The sequence below is a fragment of the Juglans microcarpa x Juglans regia genome, chromosome 7D, assembly GCF_004785595.1.
Source record: "Juglans microcarpa x Juglans regia isolate MS1-56 chromosome 7D, Jm3101_v1.0, whole genome shotgun sequence".
Lineage (NCBI taxonomy): Eukaryota > Viridiplantae > Streptophyta > Magnoliopsida > Fagales > Juglandaceae > Juglans > Juglans microcarpa x Juglans regia.
In genome coordinates this window covers 3,370,773-3,386,327 of record NC_054606.1, presented here as the reverse complement: position 1 = coordinate 3,386,327, position 15,555 = coordinate 3,370,773, and the positions used below count along the sequence as shown (strand labels likewise).

Here is a 15,555-nt window from a genome sequence, read left to right as displayed (position 1 = left end):
ACTCTCTTTATCTTATTCGCGTAGTGGTATCGCAGAGGTGAGTCAATCTCGAATTTCTTTTTATCTTCTTTGCGGGCTTATTTATTGTTCCATCTATGCATATCTTTAATATTTGTGCATGGACATATGTTCAATTCGTTATACGGAATTTTGCATGGCAAATGTTTCAGTTTTGAGTATGTCTATGTCCAATGTTTCGGTTTTGAGCATATTTGTGTCCAATGTTACTTTTTTGGTGATGTTTGTGTCCAATGTTTAGGTCTTGAGGATGTTTGTATCCAGTGTTTCACGTGGGTGAGTCCAATGTTGTATGCTGGATGTGTGACTTTTAGTGGTCCCAGTTTGAGAATAACTATCCGAGGTGTTATTGTATGTTGTTGTTTATGTTGTCGGGTTGTGATCGAGGTAGTCTCTTACATAGGAAAATGGACAAATTTATCTGTTTGGTCCAATAGATCCTTTTGTTTACTTTATGTTTGGTGCTTGGTTTGACTACTTTTAATTTTATCTGTTTTGACCGACACTAATTTAATTGACAATATTTTATAGGATGACTACGAGAAAGTTACTTTTTGAAGTCCATCATGGTAGGGTAATTAATATGCAGCACAATGAGAAATATGTTGGGGGTAAGACTGATGTGTATCATGAACCTTATGATAAGAATGAGTTGTCCTGGCTTGAGATACAGACGATTGTGACCAAGTATGGTTATATTCAAGGTGACCTAGTCTACTATAGATAGCATGGCTTGGGATGCACAATGGTCTTCACTTGCTTACATCTGACCATGATGTACTATCTATGGTGGCTACATATGAGGGTCAACAAATAATTAATTTGTATCTTGTGTCTCATTCAAGAACTAGAGTGCACCAGTCTGATTTGGATGATTAGCACATCGAGGAGGATGTGAGCGAGGATGAGGAGGAAGCAGAAGCACATCGCCTTGGACTTAATGATCTATTTTGGAAAGCAGTGTTGAGTAGTGAGGATGAGTTGTATGACATTGATGTCAGCACACGAGCCACAACAATCTCTTTTAGATGTTGAAGATGATGAGGGTGAAGGGAGTCATCTGCCACCTAAAACAGACCAGGACAATAGTGGTCCAAGTAGTGATCCATTTCCAGGTGGCCAGAGGAGAATGACAATGGTATAAAATACTCCTATATTTTTTCGTTTATTATTTTAGTGTTCATTTCTCTAAAATGCTAAACAGTGCTTAGTTTGACAATTATAAGGAAACTTATCTGATATGGCACAAAGTGATGTCCTTCAATCTCCTGTTGATAGTGGCGATGAAGGACATCGTGATTTTAACTACCCTGAGTTTCAACATGTTGACTTGGAGAATCCAAAAATATCTGTTGAAATTAAGTTTAAATCTATAGCACAGTTTAGAGAGACTGTAAGGAGGTTGAACCTAAATATTGGTAAGTCTATACAGCTTGCAAAGAATGATGGGGATATGGTTACTATTGTCTGCAAGACCCCTAAATATCCTTATCGAGTTTATGAGTTTTTGATTAGAGGGCAACAAACTTTCCTGATAAAGTCTATGAATCCAAAACATGAGTGCAACAGGAGTTATAAGAACTCCATTGTCACATCATCCTGGATTGCCCATAAGCTGATGCCACCGTTTATGAGCCAGCCTAACATGCCTATTCTTGTACTTGTTGATGAGATTAAGAGAAAGTAGAGAATGGAAGCTTGTAAAATGAAATTGTATCGTACTCGAGCGAATGCTTAGTTTAAGATATTTGGCAGCCATAGGGAACAATATGCCAATATATGAGACTATTGTGAGACCCTGAAACAAAGGAACCAAGGTAGTTGTTTGTTAGTTAGGGTGGAATGAATAACTCTTGAGTTACCTCCTGCTTTTCAAATTATGTACGTAGGTTTGGCAGGCTGTAGAAAGGGTTTTAAAGTTGGTTGTAAATCATTGATTGGTTTGGATGGTTGTTTCCTAAAAAGACTATTTAAGCGGCAGCTCCTATGTGCTGTTAGTAGGGATGCAAATGAAAACATGTACCACATTGCCATGGCCATTGTGGAGACAGAGTTGAAGGATAGTTGGGGATGGTTTATTGAGACACTTATATACGATCTTGGACAGCAACTTGAAGGTGGGCGGACATTTATCAATGACAGACAAAAGATAATTGTGTGCGACTTTCAATATATTTCGTTAAGTCAACATATTAAATGAGTCACTCATCCAATATTTCTTGTAGGGTTTAAAACCTGCAATGGAGGAGTTGGTACCTTACAATAACAGTTGTATTTGTGTGAGACATTTATTTACCAATTTTCGAGATGCTGGCCACATGGGTGTGGCACTGAAGGAGAAATTGTGGTAGGCAGCCACAACATACACCAAGAGAGACTTTGAGAGAGCTATGGAGGAACTGAAAGCCCTCAGTGAGCCTACATATGACTACCTGAAGGTCATAAATCCATCACAATAGTCTAGAGATTGGTTTAACACATGTTGTAAGTCTGACCTAATAGTGAATAATCTCAATGAATGTTTTAATGCGTATATTTTGCAAGCATGAGATAAGCCAATTGCGACTATGGTGGAGACTATATTGAAGAAACTGATGAGGCGATATTAGTTGAAAATGGAATGAATTGATAAATGGGAGAACATAATAATACATCGGATAGTTGAGAAGTTTGAACATGTGCATGACCTATCCATCTATTGTACTCCAACCTGTGCAGGAGGTGGTCAGTTTGAGGTTGACAATACTACTATGCAATATGTGGTTAATTTGGGCAAGAGGACCTACTTATGTTTGAGATGAGATATGACAAGTATTACATACCCTTATGCATACATATGTTGTGTATTCTGACCAAGTCCCCAATGAATGTGTGCACAATTACAATAGTGTGGAGATGTGGAGGGCAGCATACGAGCATTTAATTTACCCTATGCCTAGTGAGGATTAGTGGCTCACTACCACATACAAGAAGCCCACTGCTCCTGAGGTTAGGAAACAACTCGAGAGGCCAAAGAAACATCGAAGAATAAATGAGGACTATCAACAAGGAACAAACAGATTATGGAAAACTTGTGTGACTATGACCTATTCAGGGTGTAAGGAAGATGGTCACAACAGAAGAAAATGTCCGCGTCAGAATGCAGGCATGCCCTCCTTTACTTCTGCAGCAGAATTTCAAGCTGCTTCATTTACAGATGAACTGGTTTGTGGCTAAGTCTTCCTTATTTACTATACAGTATTAATGTACATATATTTAGAAAATGTTGATTCTATTCGTTTACATTTAAATGTGATACTAGATCATTTCACAACCTCCACTATCGTCACCTTCACAGGCAGTAGGCCAAACAAGTCCTACAGTGCAGACTCCCCTGTCAGAGCCTTTTTAGGCAGCAGGCCAAACAAGTCCAGCAATCAAAACTAATCAACTGCAAGCCAATGTTGTTGGTCGTGTGCCAAAGTTAATCACCAAACAAGCACCCAAGAGGCGGTTTGCAAAACTTGAGGGCCACCACTCACAAACTAGTACACGGCCACCTGTGTTGGTAGACTTAGAAGTTGATACAAGCAATCCAGCACAAGGAAAACTGTGTTCTTGGGACAATCCTTGAAGGGGAGGGGTGCAATTCAGAGTTGGTGAAATGCCATCCAATTGCCTCCTGCCAAGACTAATGCATCAATGCAAAAAGGGAAGGGTATAAAGTCATCTTCACGTGTGGAGAGGATGAACCAAAATCAAAAGGGGAAAACGGAAGAGACCAAACTGGTAATATTGACTATTGTTGTACACAAAAAATGAAATAGACTACATTAGGTATTGGGAAAGGGACTAATATATACTACTTTTGTTGCAATGATCCAATAGTTATGTTTTTTTTTGTAATGGTCCAATAGTTATGCTCTTTTTGTTTTATGGTGTTATGGTGACATTCTAATTGAGGGATTTTGATATGTATGGTGACATTATTATTAATCATTATTATCACAATTTGACATCAATGTACTGAGAATTTTTGGATAGGGAACAACCTACTATTGCCACTAAATTCAATACAAGTCCAAATTATATACAACAACCAAAGTCAACACAACAAGTGTTGTCCAATAGAACAATCAAGTTCAAAACAACAACAACAACAGTCAATACACATTCATAAAATTACATTAACCAATCGTACACTATCATCAAGTTCTTGCAACCTTCATCACCATCATGAGACATTTTCATGCAGATAATGGCAACAACCATAACAATTACAGTGATACCACACCATATGCAGTTATTGTATTTCTTACACAAGTCCTTAGATTTTTCGTTCTCCCTATACAACAGTGCTTGGATATGCTCCCTGCACTCACTCTCCATCACCAAGTTAGCCTCCAATTTCGGCTTCTCAATCTTCAGCTCACAACTCTGTATTTGAGTCTATCTCATATCTGGTCAACAATTTCTCCGCACGTGGAGTAAAAATTATCATCTACCTAGTCAAAAAATGTATAACACATGTCTCCACCCCCATGTTGACAACCAGGAGTCCAATATGGGCATATCCAAAACTTCATTTTGTAGTTATCGTTTGTGGTTGATACTCTTAGACGTGCCCGCTGATTGCAATGACAAAATGGGCCATCCGGTAGTGCTTTACCACTCCAGTTTGTGCTATCATTTGACATCTGTCACAACATGCTGAAATATACGTGTTAGTCGTGTATTGGAATATTGACATCACTTGCTTATGCTATAGTTCTTTCACCTAGGAAAGAAAGAAATCAGTTCGAACACCCATCTTCAGCAGATGGATGTGAAGCCCCTGCTCTACTCCTCCACGAGATGCCCAGATGCGAAGTGCGGTAGATATTGAGGGATTTTGACTGTAATGAGGAGCACAGGGGCTATGAAGTTGATGAAGTCAATGGTGATTTTATCTTTTCAGTGGTAGTTAGGCGCGTGAGAAGCGGATGTTCGATATTTCCGTTACATTTCACTCTAAGAATAGACAGAATGGGGGAATTGGTAGTTCTGAAAGTAAAATGGTCAACTTTGTTGCAATTTTTAGTTCATGGGGCACATTGTAAATTGAGTGAAAGTTTGAGGGGGCAAAATGTAATTAACCCTTTATTTTATGTAAAAATAAAACTTTCCTCATCACAAACATCTCTATCTTTCCTATCTTTCTCTTATGCCTCGTCGCCGCCATTCGGTCTCTAACTCTCTCCCTTTCTTTGTTGCTCTCAAGTATCTTGGACTCTTTCTCTCCCCTCGTGCAATACCATTGTGACGGTGGGTGAATGACTAGTAAGTCAATCTGCCCACTCTCTTACGAGCAAGTTCACCCGCCCATGCTTGACGGGCTGGGTCCCATAAACCAAACTTGAATCCCGCCCAAGCAAGTGCGGGGAGTGCGGAGGGGCAGGTAGCAAGTCCAGTTACACATTCTAATTAATTTATTTTGACCAAAGTGTGTGGGACACGCGACACTATCGGAGCACTTGCTCCCATTATATTATGTCATATTTGCATAAATTGGAATCTTATATAGCACCCTTCATTGCAATTCATTACTTAATTACACAAAATCATATGATTGATGATAGAAGCAAAAAAAAATCGAGGCCAAGTTTAAGTATTTATTTTCACTAACTTTCATTGTACTCATAAACAAGGCCATTTGCTTTTCATTCTTTTCAATTATCTTCTTTTAAACAATATAGATTCAATTCATTTAATATCATTTCTTCTAATTCAATATATTCAATTCATTTTGTTTCATTTCAAATTGTTGCTTTTTATTCCATTCATTTGTGAACTCTCAAACATTTAAGAAAAATGATCCTTGGCATCCCACTTGACAACCATCAATAAAAATGATTTTTGTTTTCAAATTTTAAATTTTCTTTAAATGAAAATTAGCTTTTATTGATATTTTTCAAATACAATTGGAATTTAAAAAAAAAAATTGTAAATGATTGTCAAATAGAGTGTTTGTAACGTCTTAAAGGAAGACCCAAACCACATGACATATACTCAAAAAGGACTAGTCAATGATATAATTAGAACCACATTGAAACTTTATAAAAAGCAATAATTTTTCATTCTAAAGCAATGTGAGATCTTCTTCACTACATACACTTATCCTTATCATATAGGGTATCATAATCTCCCTCCTTAAATTCCTTACGTCTTCCTCAGGCTTGTCCGTTTCACATTTTTGGTTGTGATAGACTCTAATACCATCTGTAACCCAATAAAATGTCCAAATCATATGACCTATACTCTAAAATAATTAGTCAATGATATAATTAGAGTCTCATTGGAACCTTATAAAGAATAAAAACTTTTCATTCTCAAGTAATATGAGATCTCATTCACCATCTATCTATATCCTTATCATCTGAAATATCATAATTTTAAATAGCATGATCCAATATTTAATATCATGGGCAAGTTGTAATTCAGCATCATGAAATAACGGTGCAGGTATAATTTATTTTACAATTAGTTAATACTGTTGTGCCATTTTATCTCATATATTTCGTTTTAAAACCAATTGATATTATTAGTATTATTTTATAAAAAAACACTAAAAATATTTTTTATTTAAATTTTATATAAACATCTTTTAACTTAAACGTAATTTTAAAAAAATAATCGTATATGTTAGAAATTTCAATTTCACTGATAAAAATTTTAATCCTTAAAAAGTTACAGTAATTTTTATCGTGAGAATATTGTTGTGAGAAATGGTATACCGATAATGTTTTTTTAATTTTTTTAAAAGCATCTGTGTGTTTATTTTTTAATATATAAAAAAATTTTTTTTTATATAATATACTATTATTTGATTAAATAAGAACTGATATATTTATCACTATTAAATAATTATTTATTAAATTTTTATTATTATTTAATAATAATAAATATATCATATTTTATTTAATAAAATAAAAATAAAATTAGAATGTGAGACAAAATATACACAAATAATTTAGAAGTAATGATATGTATCAGCCGTATTTTCTACACATTTAACATGATTTTTTTTTCTTTTTTGTCACGGTGCGCTGTAGCTACAAGCCTACAACAGCTGATGTAAATAATTTCTAATAATTTAAAGAGAATATAACACTACACTTCTCGATTCGATCCTCATCGGTCCACGTAGCAGCACCTATTGTCTAATCGCGGAAAAAAAAAAAAAAAAAAAACCTGAGAGAGAGGAGAATTGGGAATTTGGGATTGAGATTGCAGAGAGTGAAGCAGGGATGATGAGGGGACTCGGAAGATGGATAGGACGAGCCCTTTCCAATTCTTCTCCACAAGAACTATTGAATACTTGCAATCAAAATAGCTTACGTTTAACACATCGCCGTCTCATCCACGCTGCCGCTTCTTCTTCAGCCGCGGCGACTTCGTATTTCGACAGCGAAACCGCTTACCGTTTTTCCAATCTTGGAGCTTTGAAATATTCCCCTATTCCTTCTTTACACTCCCGGAAATGGACCGGCCCATCTGGAGGTTCCTCAATTTTGTTTAACTAATTGTTTCAATTGTTTTAATTTTCTTTTTTAGAGGAAACTCTTTTTTTCCCGTTTGGGATTTATTGTTATTATTATTTTTGGTTGTTGAGGGTTTGATAAATATTTGCACAGGGCAGAGGAGGACCATGTTTATACAAACGCAGTCCACGCCCAATCCTTCCTCTCTGATGTTCTATCCTGGGAAACCGGTTATGGAAATTGGGAGCGCCGACTTTCCTAATCCTCGGGCGGCCTTGAACTCATCGCTGGCAAAAGCGCTTTTTGGAATCGATGGTGAACTTATTTTTGCTTTTGTTTATCAACGTGAAATATTTTGTCAGCCAAATTGTAAAGTTTAGTATTGAATTTTGAATGTTCGCCGCAATATAAATCATGTAATTTTGCTTTGGTGGATTTTTTGTTGTTGCTTTTTTTTTTTTTTCCCGCAATTTCTGGCCAAATTTCGTGATTCATATTACTGAAATTGAGTTGAATGGATAAAAGCAGCTAGGGTAGGTTTTCCCATATGTATTTAGCTATAATGGTATTGATTTGGTCGGCTACCAACGAGTAGCACTAAACACTGAGTGTGTTTCCTTTTAATGCAGGTATTACTCGAGTTTTCTTTGGATCTGATTTCGTTACTGTGACAAAGTCAGAAGATGCTTCTTGGGAATTTCTAAAGCCGGAAATCTTTGCTGCAATAATGGATTTCTATTCTTCTGGGCAGCCACTGTTTCTAGACTCAAAAGCTGCAGCAGCTATGGACACTGCTATTCACGAGGTATTACTCTTATTCTTGATCTTATATCTATGAAAGTGAGTAGAATCATGTGATGCTTGCTCTTTATGCTGTTTTATTCAGTCTTAAGTTCAAAGATTAGATTATGTTCTATATGTATTAGCATTTGGTTTGGAATTAAATATTGAACATCGCCATGAGGCCTCTGCAACGGTACCTGACGGCTCCTCACCATTGTGTGTTGGATCTCCGGCGCATCTGAGCCAAATAATGCCGACAAGTGACATGGAAGAGGTTGCCACCGTTTCTTCGAGGGTATCCTCTTTGATGAAGGCTACGCAGCAAACAGATGATACCCGAGACATATTTTTAGAGGAAACAATGGACGTGAGTGCAGATGAAGGGTATTCTAGGAGCCTTATTTTGTTACAGGGTTCTTCGGAATGGGAGCATGAGAATTTTTTTGAGGAGGGTGAGCTAAGGACATAGCTGGTTTCACAGTGGGCTAATAGGGAGGGGGAACCCATACCTCTTAACTGTATGCTTCCAAATCAGTCTAATGCTTCGGATTGGGTTTTGCAGAAGGTAAAGGAAATTCAATGTTGTGTAGGGATGGAGTGTGAAGGTTTTGAAGAGCAATTTATGGCATTGCTTACAACCATTGAAGCTGGTCATGTTGATCTTAAAAAATCATATTCTAAAAAACAGAGGGAGCTAAAGAGGCTAACGTGATCTCTTAATTATGAGGGTAGTGCAAGTCAAGAGAGATAAAGGGAAGGGAATAACACCTATTTTATGAAGCCCAAAATTGTTTCTTGGAATGTCTGACGGCTTAACAAGTCAAATAAACGTATTCGTATAAAACATTTGCTCGTGAGTAGAGGGCGGGCATCGTATGCTTACAGGAAACCAAATTGAAATATGTTACAAGAAGAATTGTTTGAAGTATATGGGGCTGTAAATATGTGGATTGGGCTTATCTTGCAGCTGATGGGCTTCGAGAGGTGTATTAGTGATGTGAGATAGAAGTGTGGTGGAGAGAATGGAGGACTTTATAGGGGAGTACACAATAGCATGCTCTTTAGAAGTGTGGAAGATAACTTTATGTGAGCCTTTGTTGGTATTTACGGGCCAAATTTGGACAGCAACAAAAGTATGTTATGGGAAGAATTAGTTGGAGTATATAATTGGTGGGAACTACCATGGTGTATAGGTAGTGACTTTAATGTTGTATGATTTCCAAGTGAACGTTCAGGAGATAGTAGAATGCGACCAGCAATGACATAATTTTTGGAGTTTATTTTCGACTTGAATATGGTGGACATCCCTCTCATGGGAGGGGCATTCACATGGTCAAATAATCATACGTGGTCTAGATTGGACAGATTTTTAGTCTCCTCGGATTGGGAAGCTCAGTATTTGGAAGTATGCAAAAAGAGGCTGTCTTATCTGTGCTTGGATCATTTTTCTATTTTGCTTGATTGTGGTGGTATCCAAGGAGGGCGTTGGTATTTTAAATTAAAATTTTGTGGCTGAAGACTGAAGGTTTTGTGGATAGGGTTCGGCAATGGTGGTCCTCATATTAATTTGATGGAAACCCTAGTTTCATTTTTGCAAGTAAACTGAAAGCTTTAAAAAATGACTTGAAGATTTGGAACACAATCTTTTGGCAACATAGGGGAACGAAAGGAGTCCATGTTGGAAGAGCTTCAGGAGCTAGAGAGGACAAAGGAGGGTCGGGTTCTTTCCTTGGAAGAAATATCTCAAAAGTCAAAGGTGGTTACTGAAATAGAGAGGGTTATTTTGTTGGAAGAGATTTCGTGGCGCCAAAAATCTAAAGCTTTATGGTTGAAAGAAGGAGATCGAAGTATAAGATTCTTTCATAGAGTGGCCAACTCTCACTGGAGAGCCAATACTATGGAGATGTTGAATATAGATGGTGCAGCATGTACTAAGGTCCCTGTGATTAGAGATCATGTCGTTGGTTTCTTTGAACACTTGCTTACAGAACAAATGGGGTGGCGGCCAAAGCTTGATGGTTTAGCTTTTGGTTCTATTGACCCACAGGATGTCTCGTGGTTGGAGAGGCCCTTCGAGGAGATGGAGGTTCATAATGTGGTGAGGAAAATGGCCAAAGACAAAGCACCTAGGCCGAATGGATTTTCTATGGGATTCTTCCAAACTTGTTGGGAAGTGGTGAAGGGGGATTTAATGAAGGTGTTTCGGGAGTCGTTCATGGCTAGAAAATTTGGAAAGAGCCTTAACACCACATTTATTTATTTTTTGATAAGTAATCAAGAAGTTTTATTCATAATAATAGGCAAAGCCCAAGTACACAGGAAGTATACATGAGAAATACCTAAGAAGATTGGAGCATTGGAGGTCAAAGATTTTCGGCCCATTAGTATTGTGAGTAGGGTGTATTAGATCATCTCTAAGGTGCTTGCAAACTGATTAGGGAAGATGTTGGGGAAGATTATAAAAAAACCCCAAAACGCATTTGTATGAGGAAAGCAAATCCTAGATTCAGTCCTCATCACCAATGAGTGTCTAAATTGCAGACAAAAATCTGGTAACTTGGGGATCCTATGTAAGTTATATATGGAGAAGGCCTATGATCATGTTAATTGAGATTTCATACTCTACTTGCTTGGGAGGTGTGGTTTTAGGGAGAGATGGTGCTTGTGGATTAGATGGTGCATATCAACAACGAGATTCCCTGTGCTAGTAAATGGTAGTCCAATTGGTTTCTTCAACAGTTCTCGAGGTCTGAGATCTCATTGTTATGGAGGCACTGAGCATAATTACTTCGGCGTTGGTTTGCAGTGGTTTCATGGCTGGATTCTCGGTTGGTGACCCCACTAGGAGCACTATTAATATTTCTCATTTGTTATTTGCAGATGATACACTTATATTCTGTGAGGAATAACAAAACCAATTGCGGGCACTCCTACTCTGTTTTGAAGCAGCATCGAGTTTAAAAGTGAACCTTGACAAATCAGAATTGGTGCCAGTTGGTAATGTTTGTAATATTCGACAATTGGCTAACACTCTAGGATGCAAGGTGTCTACCCTACCTATGAATTACCTAGATTTGCCGTTGGGGGCTGCTTCAAGGAATATAACAATATGGGATACAATGATCGAGAAGATCGAACGTAGATTGGCTAGTTGGAAGAGACTGTATTTGTCGAAAGGTGGCAAGATCACTTTAATCAAAAGTACTCTATCTAATCTACCAATATTTTTTTATCTCTATTCCCAATTGCAGCAAGTGTGGCAATCCGGATTGAGAAATTGTACAAGGACTTCCTTTGGAGTGGCATGGGGGATGACTTTAAATTCCATCTAGTCAAATGGGCTAAGGTATGTTCCCCACTTCCTTTGGGAGGGTTGGGTATTAGAAATCTGAAGATTTTCAATAAGGCATTATTACTTGGGAAATGGTTGTGGCGATATAATACGGAACCGGAACCTCTATGGAAGTCGGTGTAGTAGAGAGGTAAGTGGGCCTCATGGATTGGGGTTTTGGAAGCATATTAGTCGGAGATGGGGGGTGTTCTCTCGTCATAATAGACTTGTGTTGAGGGATGGTTCTAGAATAAAATTCTGGAGCGACATATGTTGTGGAAATAATACACTAAAAGATTTATTCCCCTCAGTATTTAGGATTGCATGTGAGAAAGATGCTTTAGTGGCTAATTTATGGTGATAGCTGGGGATCAATTACAGTGGAATGCCATTTTTAGTAGGGTGGCCCAAGACTGGGAAGTTGGTAGTTTTGAGGAGTTCTTTCGACTTATGTCCTCTATGAGATTGAGCATCCAAGGAAATGATAAACTGTGGTGGGTACCCGCATGTAACGGCACATTCTCGGTTCAATCGTTCTATAAGTCTCCCACACAGGTGCAGAACACTCAATTTCCATGGAAGAGGATTTGGCGTAATAAGGCGCCTCTGAAAGCGACTTTCTTTGCATGTACAACTTCACTAGGTAAGATCTTGACGACTGATAATTTGCGAAGACGTGGGGTGATCATAATAGACTGGTGTTGCATGTGCAAGAAGAGTGGTGAAACTGTGGATCATCTTCTATTGTATTGTGATGTTGCTAGAGCGTTATGGGTTCATGTGTTCAGCAGATTAGAGTTACTGTGGGTTATGCCCGCCACAGTGGATGTGCTTTTGGCTTGTTGGACAAATCTAGGAGGTATTCCACAAATCAAAGCCGTGTGGACGATGGTTCCTATTTGTATTCTATGGTGCTTATGGTAGGAGCGAAATGACAGTTCGAAGACAAGGAGTGTCATTTGAGGATCTTAGATCTTTTTTTGTTAGAACGTTATTCCTATGGGTCATAGCTATAGATTTTAATGATCTAGACCTGCATGATTTTGTTGTTTCCTTTTCTTCATCCTAGATAGGTGTTTCCTCTTGTATATTATCTTGTATACTTGGACTATGCTTATTCTATTAATACAATTGTTTACTTATAAAAAAAAAATATTGCAATTTTAGATCTCCTTATAGTATCTGAGATACTAGGATATAGATTTGTGAATTCTCGGGCAAGCATAGTGTGATACCCCATATGATATGGATAAGGTTAAGTGGTGTATAGGATCCCATATTGTTTTGGAATGAAAAGTTCTTGCTCTTTATAAGGTTCCAATGAGACTCCAATTACATCATTGACTAGTCCTTTTGGAGTATAGGTCATGTGGTTTGGGCCTTCCATTGAAGCGTTACAAATGGTATAAGAGACAGGTTGGATAAGGGTAGGTGGTGTATGGGATCCCATCTTGTTTGGGAAGGAGAAGTTATTGCTCTTTATAAGGTTCCAATAGGGCTCCAATTGCGTCATTGACTAATCCTTTTGGAGTATAGGCCATGTGGTTTGGGTCTTCAATTGGGGCGTTACAAATGGTATCAGAGACTATCCCAACCAAAAATGTTGGACTTGAGCCGTACCACCTATAATGGACAGGCCCGACAAGGATGTCGGGATTTTAAGGGGGGTAGATTGTGATACTTCATATGATATGGATAAAGGTAAGTGGTGTATGAGATCCCATATTGCTTGGGAATGAGAAGTTCTTGTTCTTTATAAGGTTCCAATGAGACTCCAATTGCATTATTGACTAGTCCTTTTGGAGTATAGGTCATGTGGTTTGGGCCTTCCATTGTGGCTTACAAATGGTATCAGAGACTATCCCAACCAGAAATGTTGGATTTGAGCCGTGCCACCTATAATGGACGTCGGGAATTTAAGAGGGGTAGATTGTGATACCCCATATGATATGGATAAGAGTAGGTGGTGTATGAGATCCCATATTGCTTGGGAATGAGAAGTTTTTGCTCTTTATAAGGTTCCTATAGGGCTTCAATTGCATCATTGACTAGTCCTTTTGGAGTATAGGCTTTGTGGATTGGGCCTTCCATTGGGGCGTTACACATAGTTTGAAAAAGAACTCCCAATGGACCTCAAAATTCAGGTCACTTGGAGCTTTAGGGTATCTGGCACTAATTCCATTTGGCCTTATGCATTAACAAACACTTTGCTGGCCGGAAAAGAAAAAAACCCTCTGCTGGCACCATTGCCAGATGCCAGTGTCATGTAATTGCTGTACTTGCTGAAAAAGTATCTTCAACCCCTATGCTAGAATTCCGACATTTCATTTGTTTTAGGCCACACAGGTCTTAGTTATATTAAGGGGTTAAATGAGAGAGGGGGGAAGTGGCAGATAAGGGCTATAGAGAACTTATGATTATTTAGTGCAAAAGATATGTTATACATTCTAATATGTTGCCTCTATATATTGGTAAACACTTTTTTGGTTTTTGAAATGTCAGGGTTTGGTATTTTCTTGTGCATTAACTTGAACATCTGAGTTGCTTTCAATAAAGAGAAAATATATACGCGGCGTTTACACACTTCACGATTGTATGTAGAATTACTCTTCAATAAAATAGCATATATTTTTTTTGTTTGAACTTCTATGATTATACCCAATTAGTTTTATGGTGCATGATCTCCTAGTTATGAGCATCTTTGTTTGCCCATGCAGGATGATTCCGAAACTGTAGCAATGATCAAGGAACTGCTGGAGACCCGTATCCGACCAGCTGTGCAAGATGATGGTGGGGACATTGAATATTGTGGATTTGATCCGTAGGTTTTCCTTCATTTAGCTCGAAGTATCTCTTGAATGTTTTAGGAATTAGTATGTACATTTCCATCACATAAAAACAAGGAATTCAATATGTAGAATTTTATGTGTCTTTATCCTATAAAAATTAATTGAAGCTTTTGATTTTGATTTCTCCAGAGAATCTGGAATTGTTAAATTAAGAATGCAAGGAGCTTGTAGTGGCTGCCCAAGCTCGTCAGTAACACTGAAATCTGGCATTGAGAACATGCTGATGCATTATGTTCCTGAGGTATTGATTGAAAATTATTTTGTAGGCGTTAAGTTTTATAAGTCTATTATTGTTTTTTTTAATTGTTAAAGTCTATAATTGTTGGTAGGTGCGAAGTTTATGTCTATAATGGCTGTCTGGCACCTTCCATTATCTTTAGCAACTGACAGTAGTGGCTATGTTTTTCTTTAGAGAGAGAGAGGGAGGGAGAGGGTATGAATGTAAGCTGACTAGCAAACTAGCAAGTGCACAAGAGAATAGACAGGCTCGTACTCTATGTTTTTCAAAGCACGTCAAGACCAAAACAAAATGTCATAATCACAGTGCTTTCATTTTATTTAATATAATGGTTGGGCTCCACATTTTCTTTGTACTACAAGCAGATTTAGTCTCCATCTTCCTGTTCAGTTTGTTTCACTCCTGGAAATCTCCTGTATTTACAGGTCAAAGGTGTGGAGCAAGAATTAGATGCTGACAATGAGGATGCAGCCTCAGCTGGCATGATGGAGTAGTTTTTTCTTCACTTTCTTTCTTTTGGTTTTTTCTTGCAAGTTGCAAATCATAAACAGCGAGTTCAAAGAGGACCTAAATTACATATTCCTGTACAGGACCAATCTGTGTCTGTTAACTTTTAGAGCATATGATTTATTTCACCTATTTGCTTGGCATGCAACTACAGAAATTTTTGTATATTTGAGTCTTCCCACAACTATTGAGACGGGGAAGAGTTTCTCTGATAGATTCGATGGGTTATATTAGCAGTGATTGTATGGTTTGAGCCGTTCTTTTTTTACAACTAATTTGGTTTAGAGTGGTTAAGAACTTCCATTCCTTCTTGACTCCACTTGCCTCATG

The 15,555-nt window shown here is 37.8% G+C and overlaps 1 protein-coding gene across 2 annotated transcripts; it reads left to right on the top strand.

Moving 5' to 3' along the window:
* The first annotated feature begins 7,148 nt into the window (after window positions 1-7,148).
* On the top strand, window positions 7,149-15,458 carry LOC121238626 (nifU-like protein 4, mitochondrial). 2 transcript variants are annotated; one of them, XM_041135584.1, is made up of 6 exons: window positions 7,149-7,536; window positions 7,671-7,832; window positions 8,147-8,322; window positions 14,349-14,452; window positions 14,610-14,721; window positions 15,144-15,458. In XM_041135584.1, exons 1-6 carry the CDS (start codon window positions 7,284-7,286, stop codon window positions 15,210-15,212), a joined length of 876 nt encoding a protein of 291 aa, XP_040991518.1. In that variant the 5' UTR covers window positions 7,149-7,283; the 3' UTR covers window positions 15,213-15,458. The 2 variants fall into 2 exon arrangements, with proteins under 2 accessions (XP_040991518.1, XP_040991519.1); XM_041135585.1 differs by having other exon boundaries at window positions 7,395-7,536; window positions 7,676-7,832.
* Window positions 15,459-15,555: the final 97 nt, after the last annotated feature.

Excerpts from the sequence above, each read along its gene's own strand:
- LOC121238626 (XM_041135584.1), top strand. The coding sequence starts at position 7,284 with ATGATGAGGGGACTCGGAAGATGGATAGGACGAGCCCTTTCCAATTCT. Across the intron at positions 7,537-7,670 it reads ATGGACCGGCCCATCTGGAG|GGCAGAGGAGGACCATGTTT; the intron begins GTTCCTCAATTT and ends ATATTTGCACAG. Across the intron at positions 14,722-15,143 it reads TGATGCATTATGTTCCTGAG|GTCAAAGGTGTGGAGCAAGA; the intron begins GTATTGATTGAA and ends CTGTATTTACAG.